The 23,748-nt window shown below is 39.7% G+C and overlaps 1 protein-coding gene across 1 annotated transcript in view; it reads left to right on the forward strand.

Annotated features, from left to right (window-relative positions):
* fig4a (FIG4 phosphoinositide 5-phosphatase a) overlaps positions 1-23,748 on the forward strand; it is a 36,717-nt gene that overhangs the window by 4,242 nt on the left and 8,727 nt on the right. Inside the window, exons 8-20 of the mRNA XM_079571956.1 lie at positions 1,104-1,204; positions 1,706-1,868; positions 7,280-7,377; positions 9,205-9,338; positions 9,667-9,783; positions 10,671-10,716; positions 11,092-11,240; positions 11,324-11,490; positions 14,560-14,698; positions 15,083-15,141; positions 15,307-15,454; positions 15,567-15,650; positions 16,076-16,274. Coding sequence (XP_079428082.1) covers positions 1,104-1,204; positions 1,706-1,868; positions 7,280-7,377; positions 9,205-9,338; positions 9,667-9,783; positions 10,671-10,716; positions 11,092-11,240; positions 11,324-11,490; positions 14,560-14,698; positions 15,083-15,141; positions 15,307-15,454; positions 15,567-15,650; positions 16,076-16,274 — 1,604 coding nt within the window. The remainder of the gene's footprint in view (positions 1-1,103; positions 1,205-1,705; positions 1,869-7,279; positions 7,378-9,204; positions 9,339-9,666; positions 9,784-10,670; positions 10,717-11,091; positions 11,241-11,323; positions 11,491-14,559; positions 14,699-15,082; positions 15,142-15,306; positions 15,455-15,566; positions 15,651-16,075; positions 16,275-23,748) is intronic.

Here is a 23,748-nt window from a genome sequence, read left to right on the forward strand (position 1 = left end):
TTCTTTCAATCCCTACACACTACTGTGCTTACAATATACACACATTTAATATGTAAAGCATCAGAATATGCATTGCATTTTCTGTAGTGATGTATGTAAATTGGAGAACTGTTTCAAACCATGAACAATTTTGAACTGTAGGACCTATAAAATTGGTGTTTGTAGGTGCTACCTTTGTGGAAATAAGATGAGAAAATATTGAAGTTCACATGACGTCTTTGTGTTGCTGCCTGTGAAGCATCGTCAAACTGGAAATCTTTTATTTATCCCATTTTTTTTTTACCAGTATTATAGCAATTAAATTACTTGCAGCTAGAAAATAAACATTTCTAGATGTAAAGAGTATGTTAAACAAGCATCTGCTTCATGGTTTACATCTCTGCACTATGAGGCTGACTGCGATTCTCTGCACTAAAACATGTCATGACTTTTCACATGCACAAACCCTGGCACTTGCCTAGTTTTAGCATCTCTTATGTTGTACAATATATTATTCATTGATTATTTGTTTAGCGGATTGTGGGGTTGTTTTTACTTTGGAATAAAAATTATATAGTAATTTGGCTTTGTGCCAAGCATGCACTGCTGGCTCTATGCCTGATTTGCATGAATAATTAGTTTTTTGTCCTTGAAAAGGTTCATGCTGTTGATGGATGAGCTGCCACTGCATGACGCCTGAGGATTATTTATTAGAAGAGACTTGAATTGCTTACATTAGTTATTGATATTGACATTCACACTGAACAACATAAGCTTTTCTTAAATTCACTAAATTCATATAAATGCTGCACAGAGTTGTTTTATGGTTACTTGTTTTTTCTGTGAACAGCCAAACAACACTTCCAGTCAGCACAGCCCTCAGTGTTGTTGCTGCAGCTGAACCCACTGCGTGGGTGCTTTGATTTCAGAGGATTCCTGGAAACTGAGTTATATTCCTGCATAAAATCAGTGCCCAAGCAAGAAATGGACAGGGGCAAATGTGGCACTTAGTATGCTTTACACTCTTCCAAGTCATATTTAATGCACGTTTGGAAATCATCCAGCATTATGCATTTTCGTGCATCTTTGTATTTTTTGTATTCTTCCTTTACTTGCCACTCCAGAGCTTTTAATCTATGGTCATCCAGTTCACATCACCCTCATTGCCAGGCGTTCAAGTAAATTTGCCGGGACCCGTTTCCTGAAGAGAGGTGCCAATTGTGAGGTATAGTGGTTGTTGCCTCGGTAACAGAGGGACTAAGGGCCAGCTGCAGTAAAACCAGAGAGAGAGAGAGTGATAGAGCACGGTTTATTTTTTACACACAGCATCCTACCTATGTATGCATGGAGCTGGCCAGGTTGCAAGCTTTTTTGTTGCTTCAGCACGTTCCCAGAAATTTTCGTGTACAAATAGGCAACAAAAAATGAATAAATGGTAAATTGTCTTGAGGTTGTCTTGAACTATGAAGATAATAGTTCTTTTGCTCTTATAGAAAAAGTGGAGGCATTATTCAATCGAATCATGCCCCCTCTATCTTCTCTCTACTAATTTTAACTTTTGATTAAACAAAGGGATTTTACCCAAGAGGCCACTCTTGTAACCATTTCCTTTCATGACCCCTTCCGTACAAATTGATTGTGCCAATGTCAAACAAACAAATAAAGAAATCAAAATTGTATTAAATAAAAAAGTATTAATAATTCTGTCCATATTTTCCTCCTGCAGGGGGATGTTGCTAATGAGGTGGAGACGGAGCAGATTGTCCACGATGCCTCGGTCATGTCTTTTACTGCTGGAAGTTACTCCTCTTACGTGCAAGTACGGGGGTCTGTCCCCTTGTACTGGTCACAGGACATCTCCACCATGATGCCCAAGCCTCCTATACGATGTAAGACCACCCACCCATGTACACCATAATTACACTTTATCCACAGGATTTTCTCATTTGCTCTTGGTAATTGAAATTGTGTGGCTATATTCGTTTTGGTGACACACATGCCAAATGAGGTCTGCTGTCCATTGTGCATGATACCATATCACAGTTGGTGTTCAGCATATGCTGTGTACATGTCTGTGATACACAATACGATCATCTCTGTGATGCCCAAAATAACCTGGATGTAGCGATTAGATGTAAAATGGAAGTAGCATCTTTTCAAAACCTTTTAGCTCAATCCTTTGGAGAAAAAAAGAAAGTTGAAGGAAGGACAACCCCCTGCCTCTTCCTATCTCTGCGGCAGGATATCAACAGAAATGTTAGCCCTATGATAAACACAAGGGTTGTCTTTTAAGGTGTCCTCAGGTAGCATTTAGGGGACCTTGCCTCACCTTTTTACCTCTGACATTACTGCTAATTCTGACCTAACTTTTTTTTTTTTGAGAGCGCAGTACACATTTTTAAATATATGAACTGTAGTGGTTTACATACTGTCCATCAATTCTGCAGCAATTTGCACTTCCACAAAACAAATAGAGTTAGAGCCATACCACATAACACTTCACACCAACAACTAGAATAAAAGTCAAGTATTTATTTCTGTATTGATGTTTTTGTTGAGTGAAAGATGGTTCTAAAAGCTCCAAACCTTACTGGAAGGTTTCTTGGAGATGTCAAGAAGCCAAATATGAGATCAAATAGAAGAAAAATATTGAGAAAAATGTCTCTTGAGTAATCGAAAAACTGTAAAAACACAGGTGCTCTCAAGGATTAGGCCGAAAGTATACTAAAGCAGAAAAAAACTTGCTGAAACCATACCATGACTGTGGACGGCAGGAAAGCCAGAGATCCGAGGCACCCTGTATACAAAAAATAGTGGACTAAAAGTCCTTTATCATGATGGACCACGCCAATGTGTTTTGACTAGCTGCTCCCATCAGGGCAGTGAACAAACACCGGCCGACACCAGTTTAAAAAGATTGAGTGAGCCATGTGACACAAGTCACGTGACAAACAAGACTGTACATATTTGCACACTAAGTACAGCAGTATTCAGACAATTAAGGCTGTACAGAGAAATGCATTTACACACCATGTACATCAACAATTGTGACATAGTTGCATTGCAAAGGAATGATGCATCATGTTTACACATAGGTAAAAAACTTGGTCAATAATAATGATGACAGCTCCCACTGCAACAGCACTGCTAAAAGAAGCAACAGTGGCACAAAACAGTAAGTAAGACCATCATCACCAGGAGAAAAATATAAAAGGAGGCCATTGAAACCAAGGCCAATGAGATATTCCAGATGGGCACTGTTGTTAAAAAGGACACGATTATGCAAAGGGGAAAATCTATTTCCTCATTAAGACCAGGAATTAAATAGATTTGGTCCTTTCCCAAATGTTTCATTTTGATAATCCACTGAAAACATGTTTTCTAAATGCATTTCCAATGCAACACGCATAGTTAAGGCCGCTGTACCTCCGTAAATCTCAACACAGTAAACACATGTGTGACTCACATCTATGAACCCTCTCAGGAATAACTGCAGTAATAGCTCAGCTTTTATTTTCATGTTGTATCCAAGGCTAGATGTTTTGAGTGCAGTTCAGATCTTCTTGGAGGGGTTTGTTCAAGCTGTAGCCACAAATGTTATCCATGGCAGGCTTTGCTGCTCTTAACTGCTGTCAGTAAGGCAGTTTATAAGGCTAAAATCTAAAAGAAAATATCAGCTTTGCTCATCTGCATGAAATATGCTATTTTTGGATGTAGCGTTATAGTCAGTGGAGATGCGTAGTTTAACATGATTGTCACTAGCCAGAGGTCTCCAAGATGACGGCCATTGCAACAAAACAACAAAAGTCGCAACTGACATGTATTGGTTGCGTTTACACCATTCTTGAATTTAATGTAATCATTTTAGATGGTGGACCTACATAACTCTCTGGGCAATTCACTGTTTTTGAACAGTTAATATTATCAGTCACTGTTAAGTCCACAAATGTTCATTTGCTTTTAAGATTGAATTTGAATAACTCACTTACATACTTTTTCTATTAGAGCAAAACAGACTTATTTCAGTTTTCATAGCTCATCTTTATGTTAGGTTTTGTTTAATGTGGACAGTAATTACAACGATATTAAAGGGGCTGTACATATTTTTATACTTGTAGTAGAGAAGTTCATTCCCTTCATTGCAGTATATTATATTGGCAGAGAGAGACCATTTAAGTGCTTCTTATCACCATGCTCCCAAAAAGGTATTTAGAAAGTGCCTATATATTTGGTTTCAGGGTCGTTGAGACTCAAACTCAGGATGCTTAACAACCTGGAATAAAGAGGGTTGGGACTAGGACAAGCTAACCCCTCCCAGTGGTCTACATGTAGTCTGCCTGTGAGCTGAAAACCTTAGTGTCGCCAATGAAGCTTTTGGATGAGAGGCAGATGATAGCTCAAGAACCTTCATCAAGGACAACTTTACAAACATCTGCAACTCCAATATTAAACCAACACCTATTGTTGGCCCATTTTTGATGTATACAGAACACCGCTGAGCATGAGCTACAGTTTTGGAAATACTCTGACCTTGTTGGCCAGCAATTTATCTCCTTTCAAACTCATACAGACCTTGACCTGTCTGTAAGTGAATGCTTCTGTTACGACAAACTTGACCCTAATCACTGACTCACACCCAAGTTATGTTTTCTTGTTGTCCATGATCTATTTTCATGGACACGTATTGAAACGGGAGTATTATGGAAGACAGGATAGTTGTTAGAATAGTGAACAAAATAATGGCGGTTATATCATGAACTGACCCACTTTTCCGATTCGACCTCGCCTTCTTGAATTGGTTCAGTGCACCGCTGCAGGCAGGTGTGGGCGGTGCATGAGCGACAAATCAAAAGCCATATAAATTGGCTTGAAGGCATAAGTGTAGGCAGAATTTAAAGGATGAAGTTTTCATTCCATACGCTGGGGGTGGGCAAATTTGAGGAAAAAAAAACAAACAAACAAAAGTTCTCATCAGATTTACCCAGTTCACAATCCAGGCGCTGTCTTCCAAGTGTCCCGAAGTTCTCACATAGTTTGTTGTACAGAAATAGTGTTTGCTCAGTCCACTTCCAAGGCACAGCTGTAGCCTGTTATCGCCACTTCCATCAACTGCTCCAAAACAATCGCCCGCCGAAAACACTTGTAGTGGAATACACTTAGTTTTGTCCTTCATTGTATTGTAAAAGTAGATGTTTGTGGAAAAATAGAGGGATCTGTGTGCTGCCGCATCTAATTATGAAACCTTTTATCAGTCGTGAACCAGCAGGCTCGTTGCTTTTGTTTATATACCGTGACAGTAAAGTAAAGCGCTTATAAACTCAGTCCTGTGTAGAATTGGGAGGTTTGAAATACATTAAGAAAGTCAGGAATGAGTCAGAAGAAACTCTTAAGAAGGTAACATGTCCTTCATTTGTTGTTTTTAAATAAGTACTGAAGTATTTGCTGTAGTATTCACTTACAACTTATGACTACAAATTATTTTAAAGGCACACTGCGCAACATTTTGGTTTTCTGTTGCCAGCAATACAAAACATGCTCCTAATGACCAGCTAGACATAGACAATGTTATTTCTGCAGTGGGTAATCAGAGAATGGATTTGGATGAGGACCTAACTAGGGCTGAAACTATCGATTAATCGACAACTAATCGATTATTGGAATAGTCGACAACTATTTTAGCAATTGATTAATCGTTTGTTGGTTCACACAGACTCAAATAGAGCAAAAATGACATGAAGATTGTGTATTTTTTTTATGAAACCTACCAACTTGGTTTAAAGTTAGGGTCTGCAGTGTTTTGTACATTTAAAATTTCATAAATAGCGGTCTGTGTCTCATCCAATCAGAAGCAGAATTAGTGCCAAGAGCCTCCAACAAACATTCACTTTAAGTTTACTCAACATCAGTGTTGTTTTTGGCAGCCCTTTTAGTTTTAGTCTTAGTCTTAGTCTTTTGGACGAAAATGCTTTTAGGTTTAGTCACATTTTAGTCATTTCAAAATGTGATAGTTTTAGTCACGTTTTAGTCAGACGAAAATTAAAAAGGCTTTTGTCAAGTTTTCGTCTGTTTCATTATAAGAAGTTATAATTAATTTCGATAAGTCTTGGAAATTGGGATAAATAATAACTTCTATTGGCTTTCTATAGCTTTTGACAAACAGATTACACCACGATAGGTACTGGTAGAAGTGGTAGGCTGACTGTGAACAGTACTTTTCCCAAAAGCGCCCGCTCTCCTCGTCCTCTGATCGTCGCTTCAAGATTTTTAAAACATTTTTTTTACCAACAGCGCTGTCTGCACATACGTAGCCTATCTCAACGTGCTCTCTGCGTTCATACGCCACGGTATTGAAACTGTCCTGAGAAAAAAAAAAGTCCCTGTGACATGGATGTCAGACGCTCCGAGGAGGATGTACGCGAGCAGTGACCGCACGCCACGGGGAGAGAGAGAGAGAAAGAGGCGCCGCTGCCGCATCATGAGCAGCACGGCGCTGCTCCGGGTCACGTTTACCGGTGTGTTCTCTCACTCCGAGCACAAACTCTGTTTGTGAAAGATCTGACGAAAAACTTTCTCCCATTTTTGTCTCGTCTCATTGACGTAAGCTCGTAAACGTCTTGTCATGTTCTAGTCCCCAAAGAGCTAATTTTAGCTCGTCATCGTTATGTTATTGCCATTAAAAAAGGGGGCGTCAACGAAAATATTAACAAAAACAACACTGCTCAACATCAACATGTCCTCAAGTCATGCCAACATTTTCATACACCATTCACATCCAAGTGATTAATCAATTAATCATGAAAATAATCTCTAGATTAATCGATTACCAAATAATTGTTAGTTGCAACCCTAGACCAAACCTCTTTAAATCTCATATTTGGCTGTGTTTAGTCGACATCTCCATGGTGACGAGCTGGAGACGTACCCGCTCCCAGTAAAGTTAGTCAGGTCCTAGGAGAGGTGCTGCTCACATCAAACACAGGTTTATTTGTTCATATTTTAAGCATATATTTCAACAATAAAAGGTGTTTAATAAAAATAAATGCTTGTATTTTATTCTAGCTTTAAATATGAGTTGTAAACAATAACTTTGCAATTTCAAGGAGATCACAATCTCTGCTTTTAACAAGTCAGACAAGTAATTAATCTTGAGAAATACCTCCTGTTTATTTTTTTTACTAATAACATACAACTTAGAGTATAAGTACTTTAGTCTTTGCTTGCAAACATATATCCATAATTATTTTGTTGTTACATTTATATTGGCTCTTTATAATAACATTTTTCTTCACATTTCTTTCAGTGGACCAGGCAGACCCGTATGCCCATGTAGCTGGACTCCATTTCGACCAGATGCTGCAACGATTTGGTTCACCTATTATCATTCTCAACCTGGTTAAGGTAAAGCATACATTGCACGCACATGCATTACTGTTGGCAAAAATGTTGTATTTTTCAGCAGTGATTTAAAGTATGAGTAGATTCGCGCATTATTGAAGTGAATCATATTTTTGTGTGAACCTGATCTATATGCATCTTTTAATCTGTTACTTTTTCCCTCGGTTTTCTCGTCAGTGATCTAATTAAATATTGTTTTAGAAAAAAAAGAGAATGCTTGTTTGTTCCCTGACACTTTTATTCTTATCTACAAAATGAAAAGAATTACATTTCTGCAACTGCTCCCGTCCATAAACAGACACTGACGCACTTTGATGCTCAGCCATACACGCCGCAGCCTCGTTTCGACACTCACGTTGTCACTCACACGGCCGGCTCGGAGACTGGTAACCAATCCTGAACCTCAGAGGTCCGCACAAGCCCGGGCCATGTGATGTGGGGCCGACTCTGGGGAGGGGAAGGGAGGAGGGGACCCCCTGCGCAGTGTCGTTCTCAAACATCACATTTTCAACCCAACAGGAAGGGAATTAGCATTTGTGGCGAAATGATGTCTGGTCCATAGAGGTGCCCAGGGATCTATATAACATATTAACACCAGGGAAGTGGTGTGGTTTGGACATGTCAGAGTGTGCTTTTTGTTTTTCTATAGGGATACTAACCTTATGCACATGGGCAAGCACATGAATCTAGTGGCAAGTATCAAATGTAACTAAAACAACCATGAATGCATAGGATCATCTGTGAAAATACAGAGTAATTACTAGAAATTAGGGGCTGACCTCTGACCATCTCTCTTTTGTGCATCTACACCGTCTCCAGCATAATCATAATCATTTGTTCTTTGAATCATTCAGGGACTAAGGGTAGAGAAGCGTGTGTTTTATTTACAGATTTTGCCTTGGTTCTAAATATCGGCACATGTTACAACAAACCACTGTGCTGTTCTGTGGCGTTCGCATCACAGAATCGAAAGCACTCGGTTTATTTTTATTTGTTTCGTGCTTCCCACTTGAGTTGCACATGTGCTATTGTTGCTATATGACGTGCGTGTAACAAGTATCTTTCATGTGCCTCTCTAAAGTGTCCACAAGGCTGTATATATGTCTGTTTATGACCTGGCATTGGTTTGAAAATAGAGGATTACTTGGTCCTTTTCAGGTACCATCAACTAATGCTGTCAAACATCTCATTCAAGGGGAGTTTAATAATAGAAGGAGTGGATGGGAAACAGCATCATTTCAAGAGCACACAAGGTCACAAGAGGAACATCATGTGCTGTATTTTACAATTATTTTGTTATTGTTCAACTTCAGTGCATGTTTTTTTGTGCAATCTGTTTGTTTGCAAGATCTAAAACAGGATATAAAGTTTGTGCCACAAGCATTTATTTTACTACATATATTTTTATTGTTGAAACATACTAAAATCAGCAAACACATGCTTTTGCTTTGAGTTTAACTTTAACAGCATTTTTTGTATTGCTGGCAACGCAGTGTGCCTTTAAATGATCATAACCGCATAAACAAAATGTTGGTCGATTTCTAATGGTGTCAGATTTGCCACTGCAGATGCAAACCAAATGTTAACATTATTAGATTCAATTTACAACTGAGCTGTAAATGGTTTCTTTGACCTTTTCAGGTTGTTAGCAACTGCCCTAATTATTTTCCCAGGTCTGAATCGGACAGTTTGATGCTTCATGTTTGATGCTTATCATCTGTCCGCTGTCCTTTAAATTTCTTGCGGCGGCCTAGTAACCTTTTATTAATTAATGTTGGTGGCCCACATTTCATAATGCGATGACTTACAAACAGAATTGATATGTTCCAGAAACGTGAAAAAAGGAAACATGAGAAGATTCTGAGTGAAGAGCTCTACCCAGCTGTGATCAACCTGAACCAGTTCCTCCCGCCCGAGCACGGCATTGAATACATCGCGTGGGACATGGCACGCTACACCAAAAGGTTGCATGGGAGAAATGTCTTGGCTGTTTTAAATAGAAATAATAGCTTAAGTTACACATTACACTTTGACCATATCAGTCTCACATATCCCTTTATGTTTTACTTATGCTGAAGTCTGATGCTGAAATGTTCCACGTGTTTTATTTTGTAGAAACTGCAACATAGATAATTAGAAATAAGTAATTTTGAACTCTATATGTCTAGATGGTCTTGTCTGTCCCTGGTAAAGGGTGGCAGATCAGGAATGAGGCTGGTAGTAGGACAAAGGGGGAAGGCAGAATTGTGCATTTATCCATGTTACAACAAAGGCCCTCTTGTTCTGTTTCAGTAAGTTGTGCAACGTGTTAGATCGGCTGGGTATGATCGCAGAAAACGTGGTCAAAAGAACTGGTTTCTTCATCAATCGTTCCGAGTTCTACTGTCATACACTACGGCCTGACGACAGGTGAGGATTTACACTCATTCGACCAGTTCCTTTCCCGAAAATTTAATTACAATTACAATAAAGTCACACATGTTATTAATTGCCAAAATCTGTGTTATGGCCCATTATAAATAATCTGGAAAAACTTCAGAAGAATGGTTTTGGGAACAGACCACTGTTGAAGCCTGTTGGTCAATGCTCACAGAAAGACAGTACCAGAAAGTACAGGATTACACAGAAAGGCTGGTAACAGGTAGTATATTTTTGGTGATGGCTCCTATAGCGCCTCGTTTTTACATTCATCCATGACTTGCCAATCTGAAAATCCTCACAGAATGAATTCTTAATGCACATTATGCCGTTGCCGTATTGTGCTAATAGGTCGAGCAGATTGGTGCCCATGTGCCTAATGCCTGGCTCCTGCACTGTCTGCTTTGCTTAATAACATTCAGCCACTGTTTTCTCTCTGTTATGTAATATGACTGCCTCGCTTTGGCAAATATTTATTACTTTAATGTGCATTACCAAAAGCTTTCTGGCTTTATATGTGCAAATACACACACACAAACAAAATACAATCTTCATTTTAATCAATCTGGCCATATTGTTTTCCTCTGGGCTTTCATGTGCTCTTGAACTAAACAGCTGGCAAGACTTTGATAGATGTTTCATTAAAATGTATAATAATTAGCTTTTGTCTTACGTTGCAGTATTAAATGACGTGTCTGTTGGTCACAGAGTTTATATAACCCTGAAACATGTATAGTAGTTGACAACCCATTTGATCTTTTCTGTCTTCACATAACAATTGTGTTTTGCTTTCTCTTATTCTTTTGTTTTATATCCTGTCATGAAAACATTTCGAAGGTTCAGTTATTTTAGCATTTTCATATCATTTTTATGTTCAGGTGGGAAGATGCAGGTGGATATATCACAGCCAGTGGACGACTACAGGTAAGAGCATTGATGCTATTTTAAAAGTCACTCCTGCTGTTAACCTTCAGTGTAAATGTGGCGTATAATGATTCAAGAGTTATTTTTTATTTACTTGATAACCTTTAAGTTTGGACGTTAGGCCTGTACAAATCGTGTTTGTTCTGAAATAGAATTCTTGTATTAGTTTAGCTCTTCATATTTCAGTTTTCTGTCATATGTTAATGTGCTTGGACATGTTGACATGTGCTCTGTGAAATGGGTCTGTCCTTTAAAAGATAAATCAAACCATGTAGCCCTAATAAAAGGTATTGGAAGCAAGCAACACCTTTGGTCCTCCAAAGGTGCTGCTTGCGGCTGCATATTAATCAAGTGGTCACTCTGTTGTGTTTGTAGACAGGGGTGCTGAGGACAAACTGCGTGGACTGCCTGGATCGGACCAACACGGCCCAGTTCATGGTGGGAAAGTGCGCTCTGGCCTATCAGCTTTACGCACTAGGAATGATCGACAAACCCAAACTCCAGTTTGATACTGATTGTGTTCGGTAAAGACTTTTAGTCTTTTAGTATTTTTATTTCACTCTCTAATATTGACCCATTAACTCGTTTTTGTTTTGTGTGCCCCCAGGTTATTTGAGGAGTTGTACGAGGACCATGGAGACACTCTGTCTCTGCAGTACGGTGGGTCTCAGCTGGTTCACAGGGTCAAGACTTACCGCAAGATCGCCCCCTGGACTCAACACTCCAAGGACATCATGCAGACACTGTCGAGATACTACAGCAACGCTTTCTCAGGTAAACAAGAAAGAAAACTAGAAAATTAAAGTAGCCAAAAAAAAAAAAACAGAGGCAGAAAAAGACAAATTGAGGGTTACCTGAGGCATAGTCCTTTGTAAGTTTTCTTTTCTTTTCTTGAATTTATAAAGATTATTAGTCTCCAAGTTTAAAAACTAAAATAAATGCTTTGACATCACTCAGTGGCTTTAGAAGTTAGTGTTTTTTATTGGGTGCAGAGAAGGAAAATCAAACCACTCTCCTTGACCTAGAAACTCCATTACATATCTGTATTGATTTGTTTGTCTGTCCTTTCTTTACCCATAAACATCAAGGTTTTTTTGATTGCTCCAAATTTGAGATGCACAAAATGCAATCAAAAATACATCAAGTGTACTTGGTCCACAAAATCATAGTTCAACAAAGAAACAAGGACCAAACATGAAAACACAATAAAAGCGCACCAAACAATCTTCAAAGCTGCTTGACCTAAAAAGAAAAATCCTCTGTATCCTCTTGTCTCAATAATTTTAACTAGTTTTGTCAACCTGTCCTGAAAAAAGGTGCAGCCATTTTCATGTAATAACTGCTGAATTACATTTGGACAATGCCAGATTATAATCACTCTAAAAATGATGTCTAAATAAGTATCTAAATGTGTCAGCGGTTAAATCTATCTCAAGTCTGTTTTAAGTGCTGCTCTAAAGTGTGCAATTTTCTCAGATTTAATAATCAAGTCCAAAATGAACGCACCACAATGAGGGAATTTTACACATGCACGCACACACACACACGCAATCTTGTACTGCTATCTTAGTGAAGACACTCATAGAAATAATGTATTACCCAGACCCTAACCCTGAAGTCTAAGCCCCTAATCCTAACCCAACTCTAAAACCACATCTTGACCCTCAAACAAAAAAGCGAGGACCACCCTAAATGTCCTCACTTAACAAAAACAGTACAAGGACACACACACACACATAGGACACATTTTCTTATGGAGAAGTTATCTTTTCTTTTTCACCTTGATACACTGTTGTTGTGTAAGCTTTGCAGCCTTTAGAGCCCCTGCTTCTTCTGAGAGTTGACACTTCCCTGTGATTAGTTAAAGAGGGCTATTATGCTTTTTTCAATCACATAGCACCAGTCTATATCACACTACAATGATGACGAAACCTTCCGTTGGTCTGTAAATGCAGTAAATTTGAATAACTGCCTTGTATAAAATTGCTCTCTCAAAATGGCTGTAGCGAATGTCTTGAAATAGGCCTCTGTCTCTTTAAGAAACTCTGACCCTTTCCGACACGCCCCCTCCACACGCTGTCTGTGGCATCAGTGGGGAGGGGGTTCTGCTGAGGAGCAGTGGTTGGTTACTCGGCTGGTGATGAAAGCTCTGAGGCGTCTCCAGGAGGTGGGGGCGTTCCTAGGAGGACTCAGGCAAACCTATCCCTAAAATGGCCGCCATCAGAGTTTTTACAGATTACTCAAAAATACGTGAATGTGCCAAGGCAACACTTCAGGCATGTTTTTAATGAGGGAATGACATAATAACATGATGTAAAGCTTGAAAAAGTCGATTTTGCATAATACTCCCCCTTTAAATCTGTAAGTCAATCACGTGCGACAGAGGCTGACCAAAGTGGGCAGATTTAATAGAAGAGCACAGACAATGCACACTCCAGAGTTGGACATCACGATTCAATAATACATCACAGGCCAGTTTTATATTTTTGTCTCTGAAGATGACTAATTTCACCGCCATTGCTTAAACATTATACATGGCGACACAAGGTTTTTCTCATTCCACGTGCAGAGGCTGTGATTTTCCTGGGTGAAAGCATGTCTCTTCGTATTCAGCGACTCCTCTTAAAATTAGCCTCTATTACAGCGCAATCAGTCTGTAATCATCTAATTGGAGTGGTGGATCACGTGGCTTTACAGGGGCTGGATTAAACAAGGCAACATGAGAAACACGTGCCACTTGCTGATCACACAGAACCAGCTTATCTCCTCACGCTCGCTAAAACAAACAGCACGGCACCAGAGACTTTAGCCTACAACAACTGTGTGTGTGTGTAATGGACTTTGCTTATGCTTACCTACTCATTTAAGAAGAAAAGTTGACTTAAATTAGTAGAATTTACATTTTACTTTCTTTATTTATAATTTTTAAATTGTTAGTTGTGTCCAAACTCATTCCTATTCTTCCTAATCCTTTTCGAGGTTTATAAGCATGTTTCACTACTTTCAGAGTCGCTTCTCAGGGGTACTGTAGCAATAATGTTACATACAGTACATGAATTTATTAGATGCAGTGTCTTTTCACAAATGTCATCTTTTACAATTGACTGAAGGAGGACAAAACCACTTCAATTCCACTACCAGAAAAGGTACAGGACCTTTAAGCAAATGTGTAAAATAGTATTGAGAAGGGCTTACACTTGTGCTGTGCTTTAGTTTCTCAAAGCGTGACACTACTGTTCGACTGACGGAAGCCAGGCTTGTCAATCTGCACCATCAGCCCATCTGACCACCACTCACCCACACACTGCATTCATACACAGGTTCATAACACACAGCGTTATCACAGGAGCAATATCTAGCTGAAGGAAGTTTTAAAAAATGATTCACAGTTGTTTAGAGCGTTTCTAAAGTGCAATGCTTTCCAATGGAGAACTAGCTTGTTTTGCCGCCCCTATATGGAGGTACTACAGCAATGGCGAGCAATGGCGGCCCCTAGTGTCACGGTCATAAAGCAGTGCAACCATCGGCCATAGGCAGGAGCCGGGATTTGAACCACCAACTCCACTCACAAGTCAAACTGCTCGACTTTAAGCAAAAAAGTTAGTTTTCCACAATTGAAAGTTATTTTTTGCAAGGAATTGTCCTGGTTACAGAAGAGGCTGAACTTTACTGCAGAAAAGCAAAAGTACTTTTACTTCAATATTATAGTGGAGAAAATGTAATCAAGTTAAAAATAAAAGGTTTTCATCATAAAAATGTATGTAAAATTATTGCTTGTATGTTTTTTGAGAGCAGAGGGTGCTTTGCAAACGAACGTGACACTGGATCAATTTCTCTCCTCAGACGCAGACAGACAGGACTCCATCAATTTATTCCTTCAGGTGTACCAGCCGTCCGAGTCCAAGCCACACCTGTGGGAGCTGCCCACGGACTTCTACCTGCATCAGAGCAGCACCATGGCCCTGCCGCAGGAAAGACGCAGGTGCTTAAATTGTACTAAAATGAAATTTAAAAAAAACCCACATATTTTTTTCCTATTTTCCTGTCTGTGTTGTACCTTGTAAAATCCTTAAAAAACACATGTAATTTATTGCCATTTACGCTTTTGCATGTTTGAATGTACTTCATGGCATCTGGACCTTATTTTTCTTTCATTTTGAATACATTTACAAGCTGAATGTAGCACTTTTGCCATGTTCAAATCACACCCAAACCACAATAAGTCTGACCACTTGTTGGGACTGAATAAAAGCTGCTCAGGTGCTGCAAAGAAAGTGGCCCAGCAGCAATTTAAAAATGTAGGTCATTGCGAGTTGGTTTTGAATATGAGAGAGGTTACTGTGCATATGCTTGTCCTTTGATTTAGTTACACACTGTGGTGGACACATGGGATCCTGGCCTACCTTCCTGTTCCCTATGATGAAGGTAATGTCTGAAGTTGTCTCTATCCACAACAATTATATTTTCATCTCCTCATAATACAATTACAAGATTTGGATTTGATTGCAAAACATGACAATTAAGTGATTTTTTCCCCTCCAATAAACAATCCTATGGCAGTATTTAACCCTCACATGTGCGTGATTTCAGTGCCCTGTGAAGAAACCATGAAGAAAGTTGAGGCAAAGCGAGTGAACCGCTTTGACGAGAGCATTGACATCTACACGGAGTTCTTCAAACCGTACGAAATTACCTCGTTTGATGACACTTTCTGCATCGCGATGACTAATTCGGCGAGGTACATTAGAAACAAAAATAACACGGTGCCCGAGCGCCAAGCGATTATCCTGGACTCATCTCAAACTCCCTCTGCAGCGAGAGTGATCATTCTGTTTTCTGTGTCCTTAAAGAGAATTTATGCCTAAGACGGTTGGACTGGATCCGAGCCCGTTCACTGTTCGGAAGCCGGAGGAAACTGGGAAATCGGTCCTGCCGTGAGTGCAAAAGCATTTGTAATAAACATTATGAAAATAACACTGTGTCACTGAATCGTAATATCTATCTGACACTGGTTTTGTGACGGGAGAGTCATTGCCTTTTTCTTTTTCCAGTATATTTTGAGTCGGAATCACCTGGGTAACATTGCTCTTTAAAAATGGCTCAAATAAACTAAACAGAAAAGCCACAAAGGATCAAATAATAATTTTGGCCATTTTTTGTGTGAATGGAAATCAAATTCAGTACGTCTCTGTGGTTGTCTCAGCCTTCTGTTGTGCTTTGAATAGATTTTTTTTGAGTTAAGTGCCGTATTTTGAAGTTACAGTCCTATTTTATTATTTTATGTTACTTAAAAATGTAGCTCTTTTGATTTTATTTGATGTGTTGTTTACATGTTGCTGTTCTTTTTTTCCCCTGTTAGGAACAAGAGCAATAAGGAAGAGGCTGTGATCCAGAGGAAGACGGCAGCCAGCGCGCCCCCCGCCCCGAGTGAGGAGGCCATGTCCAGCTCCTCAGAGGATGACTCGGAAGAGGACCGGGACGACGACGCCTCTGTGTCCCAGCGATCTACTCCCATCAAACTGCTGACCGAGTCTGTGGACAGCACCCGCACACAAGAGGTACACAAGCAATTATCTTTGCATCCCCTACTTTTACTATGTGGTTATTGTTGTTTGGCAAATTCATCATTTTTATCTACCCTTTGGCACATCAAGATTCTCAGTTGTGCGCATGAGAAAAGTAGAACAGTATTCTTAGTGTTAAAGTCATTATATTAAGATAGTGTGGAGTGTTGATGTAAAAACGACTTGTTTTCTAAACTATACTGACAGCCTGAAACTGATCCATTTGAGCTCACATCCTCTGGTGTTTTGGTCCAATCCTGTGGCAGTATTGCCATGAGGGCCTCCTGAAGGTGCACACTGTCGCTGTGTCCTTTGGCAAGACACTTCACCCACCTTGCCTCCAGTTTCTGCGTACTCTGGTGTCTGAATCAGAGTGTGAATGGGTGAGTGGATCCTTGCTGCAAAGCGCTTTGAGAGCCTTATGTAGGTGGAAAAGCGCTATATATGTTGAGACCATTTACCATTTAAAGGATTATGGCCAATAGTCAATACACATAGTGGAACATAGCTTTGTCCTCGGAGTTATGGGTTCGAGTCCCGGCTCCGACAATATGCGGAATGTCTCTCCCTGGCCAATGTTTTAGAATAATTTAAAGACTAATTAGGTATCTTAGTATTGACTAAATGCCATGTGCTCTATGGCTGGAGCTGGGGGAAAAATGTAAATGTCTGACTGGGGAGCGTGGGGTCAAATGTTGTGGGGAAGGTTCGACAACACAGAAGACATTCATGTCCCAAGCCGTTTATCCTCGACTCGTAGTGTGCTTTGCTTGAGTGATAGAAGAAGTGGTGGATGGTCTGGTATTCAGAGATTGTTGTTCTCATGCTAGTCCCCCTTTTATCTGTAGGATCTATTAACGTTTCATGTAGAGCTTAGTGGTTATCAAGTTCAGCAATGACAACACTATGGTTTACTGTTAAAAAGGTTTCCTATGTGAAGGATACCCGTTTCATGTTTCAATCTTCTCACTTTGACTTTCGATTATGTTCATTTGGGACGTCTCAGAGGCACCATTGTACTTATTGCTTCCAGCTCTCAGAAGTGCTTTGGATTCCCATTTCAGTTTGTCACTTTTATTATGTTGGCCCTCTTTTCAGCTGTTTGCGTCATATAAAGATGTTGATGTAAATCACTCTCGTTAATGATCCTTTGAAAACGCTGGTTTGCTCAAATTGAAAGTGCTCCGCGAACATTGCTTCACCTACTTTTCCACGACCTGGTTTTCAATACATGCTTTTGATTGTACATTTTTTGTGCGTTTGCTGTTAGAAAATGTTTTTTTTTTAGAGCTGCTTTTATCCTACAAACTTACTTAACCCAAGTAACCCGCATTTCTTCATTATCGTCACATGAAGAGAAGCCTCGTCTTTATAAGCATTTTTCTGATCTTATCTTTCTTTTTGTTGGACTTAATGAGCAGAATTACTGAAGAAACAATTTAAGATTCCATAACAACTTAAAGGTTTTTATGAATTACAGCTCAAAAATTTTCAAGATGTAGATAAAGAACGAACATAAGAAGCTTCACTACTTTCAATACACAGAAATTGACTGTGTCTTTCTAAGGATTTTTGGCCTTAGTGGGTGAAAGGGAGTGAAGGGCAGGGAGAGACATTCCGCAAATTGTTGGAGCTAGGACTCGAAACCATGATGGTGGGATCGGAACAGTGTTCTGTGCACATGAAGTCAGCCCTTGTCTGTTTTTTTGTTTCTTGACTGCGAATTTTTATTCTTTTTAAAGTTATTCTCTTATTGATCAGGGCTTTGTCTCCGGCTCATGACCGTGTCCTCCAGGCTTAGGGCAGAGGACACGGTAAACCTACATATTTATATTAGAGTATTTTCCACACCACAGAATGAGCCGATTTTTTTTCCATTTGTCCCAGATTTCGAGGTGGTGGGTACATACATTTAAAAGAATTATGTCAGTGTGTCAGCTCCTCAAGAAAATGTCAAGAAAAAAGGCGTCTATGGCTAGCCTGGCTAACGCCAGACTAAAATCAGTGATATTTAGTCTGGGGACCACCAATTCATTTTCTCGTAGGAGAGGTGTGGTTTACAATCGTCCATAGCCGTGTATTGGGCGCTACGAATGTGTCATGCGTCTGCACGTAGCCACAGCCAATCGTATCATCGTATGAGATGACGTATGACGTACCCGCTGTAAACTTTCAAGCTAAACTATTTAGAACAAAAAATAGCGTTGCGTCTGTTACTGTCATGTTTGATCCGTAAATGTACTTTTTTTTTTTTATCCGTAAATAAACGACAAGCTTCCTCATATCGAATAGCGCGTCATCGTCTTGCCGTCCCTTCTTGTTCTGTGATTGGTTCCCAAATCCATGCGAACATTTCGGCCATGGTCCCCAGGCTGTTGTGCAGTTCGAAATGATCCGAGCAGCATGGCGTTAGCCAGGTTAGTCTATGGCATCAATTGTGGCAGCTTTTGTCTTCTCTTCATTTGCTGATCATTCTTGACGTGTGTCTTGACAGGCAAGCGAAGTGGGTCACCCATTACTGTATTGATGTTAAATGACCGCATTATATCTGCCTCTAAAGTTCATGTAAGAGGGCATTGAGGCGTTTGAGGAACAATGAGATCGCCAGTGTCAGACCTGCCTCTTGAGCTTTTAGGTTGAGAGGTTGGGAACTTTGAAGAAAACTATTCAGCTTTGGCACAGCCCATTTCTCAATTTCCACAAATTAGCTTTTTCCCCAAAAAGGAAAGCAAAAATACTAAGTACACTGGTTCATGGACCATGCCTTAATGATCATAGCTTCATATTACTGGGTGGACAAGTGCTTTTTTTATATATTATTTTGTTTATTGACAAGTCAGAACAACAAGTTACAACTAAGGTCAACAACAAAGGTCTTGATTTTTTTTTTTTCCCTTCCCCCCAACAAATACCCATAAACAAATGTGTATGTAGTAGTAAATCATCGGCGTACTTTGACAATGGTTCAATTATTAAGGCAAACAGAAGAGGGCTCAATGGGCAGCCTTGGCGTGTCCCTTTGCTCAAGCTGAAATAAGGTGAGTGGATCCCGTTAGTACTGGCTGCAGCCCTTGGTGCCGAGTATTCACCTTATTCCGGAAGTTCGCGTGGGCGCCGCCATGAATTGTGCCCGAGCCTTTTCTCCCATCTGTTAACATGGGGCTGGAGAAGTCCACATAAAATCAGTCACTACACGAAAACAAAGCCGTTTTTCGGCCGCGCAGAGAAACTGTGCAGTGTTGACATGTTGGTGCAAATGAACATTGGACATTTTACACAAATCAATCTACTAAACATCAGATTTGAGCGGAGAATATTTTCCCTCGTTCTCCGTTTAAATGAACGGGCTTTGCGCTCGACCGGAAGTGTCTGTACAACGGAGGGGCAAAGACAAAGCAAAAAGTGGCAAAAGTGGGCGGGGCAGACTAAGGTGAATAGCAGGCTTATCCACTGTCTATGCTTCGGACAAAAGTGGAACCTTTGCAAAACCTCCAGCATATACCTCCACTCCACCCGGTCAAACGCTTTCTCCGCATCCAAAGAGACAACTACTTCGGGTGTCTCTCTATTTGAGAAAAGGTGGCGGTTCTTTATGAAATTAGTTTGGTCAGTAGATATAATGTTTAGGATGACTTTTTCAAGACGTAGGGCTAAGGTTTTGGTTTTGGTAAGAATTTTGTAGTCTGTGTTAAGAAGGGAAATTGGGCGGTAAGAGGAAGATTAAATTCATCTTTGCCAAGTTTTATAATTAAAGTTACCCAGGCTACAGTCAGAGATTGAGGAAGAAATTCTTGGTGCAAACAGTCATTATACATTTTTAATAGAAGGGGAGATGATAAATTTGATTTTTTTTTTTAAATAAAATTCAATAGGATATCCATCAGGACCAGGTGTCTTACTGTTTTGCATCTGGGAAATTGCCTTATTTATTTCCACGATGGTCTGTGGTTGTTCAAGATTAAGACATTCACTATCAGAGATAGCTGGTATCGTTAACGAAGGACCGCATATCTGCATCCTCTTTGGGAGATTCTGATGTATACAGCTCCTTATAAAACTGAGTGAATGTTTCATTAATTACTGATGGAGTGGAGGTCACCACGTGAAGCAGTCTTAATACCTTTGATTTGACATGAAGTAGTTTGATTTTTCAGTTGATGCCATACCATACCATACCATACCATACCAACTTTATTTATAAAGCACTTTAAGAACTGTACAGTTGGCCAAAGTGCCGCACACAGAAACAGATACAAATATTTACAGTAAAAAATATGAGGAAAAAAGTACATGATGCGCCAAATATCGCCCAACCTTTTCATCGTGCTCATACTTTCTCTGTCTCATAAGTAAGCAGTAAATTATATTGTAGCTGCAAGTTTAATCTTTATTTCTCAAGTTCAGAGTTAGATGAATACCTTAATTTATTTTCAACTTTAATATCTCTCATGATTTGTTCTAATTTCTGTTTTCTTAATTTATTTTAATAAATTAAGAAATAATTTCTCCTCGCATTGCAGCTTTTAAGGTTTCCCAAAGGAGACATGAGTCAGAGTAGCTATTTACAAGAAATGTGTTAATAGCTTTGGTGATGGATATGCAAAATTGGTCATAATTGAGCAATAAGCAGTTCAATCTCCAAGGAGGGGTGATCACTGACAGTGTGAAAAAGAAAGGTCCATAAGTACTGGCGCATGGTCAGAGATCACTATACTTGAGTATTCAATATTTCTAACACAAGGCAAAATAGCTTTATCAATAAAAAGATAATCAATTCGGAACGTTTTATGGACTTGAGAGTAAAAAGAGAATTGCTTCTCGTTTGAGTGTTGGTGGTGCCATATCCCTCCCATTTGATCCATACAAGAGATGATGGATTTGGCCATTTTATTTGGAGAATGATATTTATAGGCTGACTTATCTGAACAATTCAAGTCACCTCCCAAAATAAAGTGGTGAGTGGTGAGGTCAGGGAGCAAAGATATTATCTTTTGAAAGAAATCAGCGTCATCCCAGTTCGGGGCATACAAATTAACATGGACTATTGTTACATTGCTAATAGAGCCTGTAATTTTTACAAACCGTCCCTGGGAGTCTGTGGTGATTTCTTGAGGGACAAAGTTTATTTTTTTATGGATCAGGATAGCTGTAGAATTAAATTTGGAGTGAAAGATTTGGCCGACCCAGGACGCCTTTAGTCTGTGATGACTGTCTGAACAGGTGAGTTTTGAGTTTGGATTTGAAGAGTGGCAGAGAGTCTATGGTACGGACGTCAGAGGGGAGAGAGTTCCAGAGCTGGGGAGAGAGTTCCAGAGCTGGGGAACAGAGCGGCTGAATTCTCTGTGCCCCATGGTGATGAGTTTGGCTGGTGGGACAGAGAGTTTGAGAGTGGAGGAGGAGCAGAGAGTGCGGGCAGGAGTTGCGATGTGGAGGAGGTCAGATATGTATGGAGGGGCCAGGTTATGAAGTGCTTTGAATGTGATGAGGAGTATTTTGAAGTTGATTCTTTGTTTTATGGGGAACCAGTGGAGTTGTTGTAGGACAGGGGTGATGAGAGGTAGGGGTCCGTGTGATGATTCGAGCTTTGGAGGAGCTGCAGTTTCTTGAGGGATTTGTTGGGAAAAATGCAATATCTGTTTTAAGGTGTTAAAGATTTGAAAGCATTTTGCCTAATGGTCCAGCCTTTCACTGGACCATTAAGTCCTTTAACATTCCAAGATACAAGTCTGACAGGAGGGGCACTGCTAGTCAAAATTAAAGTATGTTTATGACACATGGGATAGGTATAATAACAGATCTACAACAACAACAACTGGTATATAACCAATAGGCAAATAATTGGTAGGACCACATATCCCCCGGAAAGAAAAACAACAACAAAAAACACACAAAAAAACTAGTCCCCAGGAAAAAGATCAAAATAAAACAAAAAATCATATCCCCAGTCTTGTGCTTGTCCTTTACAAGCAGCAGATCCCTCAAAAAAAATACCTCTGTTAACTGGTGAAGCAAGAGCCTAACTTGAAAAAGGCTGTCAGACAGGAAGATAGAGGAGCTCCTATCTCCAAGTTTAGAGAAAAAGGAAAGAAACCCACTCAAAAAGAGTGGGTTTCTTGATTGTGGCAGACAATCAATCAGATATAGGCAATGAAGAAGGCTTTATTCTCCGTTTCAATAAGTTAATGAAGAGGCCCATTTAGCGACTTAACGATGATAATAATAATGAAAGTCTAGCTGCGCTGGCTTCCAAAGTCTCTCTCATAGTCTTGGCTAAGAGCTTCATCTTAATGGGTGGACAAGTTCTGTTTTGTTCTTAAATTTTGTTAGAAACAGAAAAAGTATTAGTCCGGTTCACTATGTTTAGATTTCCACTGTTGTGGGATTGTCATGGAGAGTATGAAAACTCTTTATTTTTGGAAACCTGGTATAAGCAGTGAGAAAAACAATGTTTCCATTTGCCCTTGTCATTTGGTAAAATTGTGCAATTACAGTATTCGAGTGATCGCGATGTCGTCAAATCCGGGGGCCGTGGTAGGCATTTTATGTTTTAAAAAAATGATAAGAATCCTCTGATCGGCAAAAAACAATGTTCATAAACAGGGCATTGCTTCTCTTGTTGTAACAGATCAATCATTTTATAAAACCGTGTTAGAGGCCTGGATGCATCAGCCTTTGCCTACCATTCACCAAAACATGCGGCGAAAATTGTGGAAGTAAACAATAACAGCGATCGCTCGTATACCATTTTTACATTAGAGTAAATGGGGAGTCCTGGTCATTGCTATGGTACCGCCATGAAACATTATGACAAGGGTTTCATTGATTTTTTGATTGGAACCAAATGGAAATTTCTGCCAAATTTCGTAAATTTCCCATAAACTCCCCATATGAATGTTCGTTCAACCTGTTATGGAACTTTTTTTTTCTTTTTTTTTTTACATATCAGAGTAAATGGAAACATTGTTTTTCTGAATTCTCATGGTCCACTGAACTTTAGGACATCCAGCTGCAGCACAATGTATTTTTTCAATGTTTTTGTTTTGCTTTTTGCTTAATGGTTTCTCAGGATATTTTTTTCAAACATATCTCACCTTGTACAATCAATGTTCAATAAAAACCGGTCTGACCTTTTTTCTTTTCTTTTTGCTGGCGTTACTGCTTGACTTAGATGAAAAGCCTTTTTTTTCTCCTGATGCTCAGTGCCACTCTTTGTGAGTGTAGACAGCAGGCAGGTCACTCCCTCAGCGCCGGGCTGTTATTAGGGGGTGAAAAAAACTCACACATTTTAAAAGCCCATCTCCCTTCACACGTCCACCTATTCTCTGTAATCCCTGTGGAGACTCGGGACACGTGGACGACATGCGGCCTGGACCAACTGTTAGTCAGACCTACAGGCTCGAACTCCCGACAGCTTGTTTGTATTGTGATATTTAATCTTAATCACTGGGAAACTTTTCATTTAAATCAG

This window comes from Gobius niger, assembly GCF_951799975.1.
Source record: "Gobius niger genome assembly, chromosome: 15".
NCBI lineage: Eukaryota > Metazoa > Chordata > Actinopteri > Gobiiformes > Gobiidae > Gobius > Gobius niger.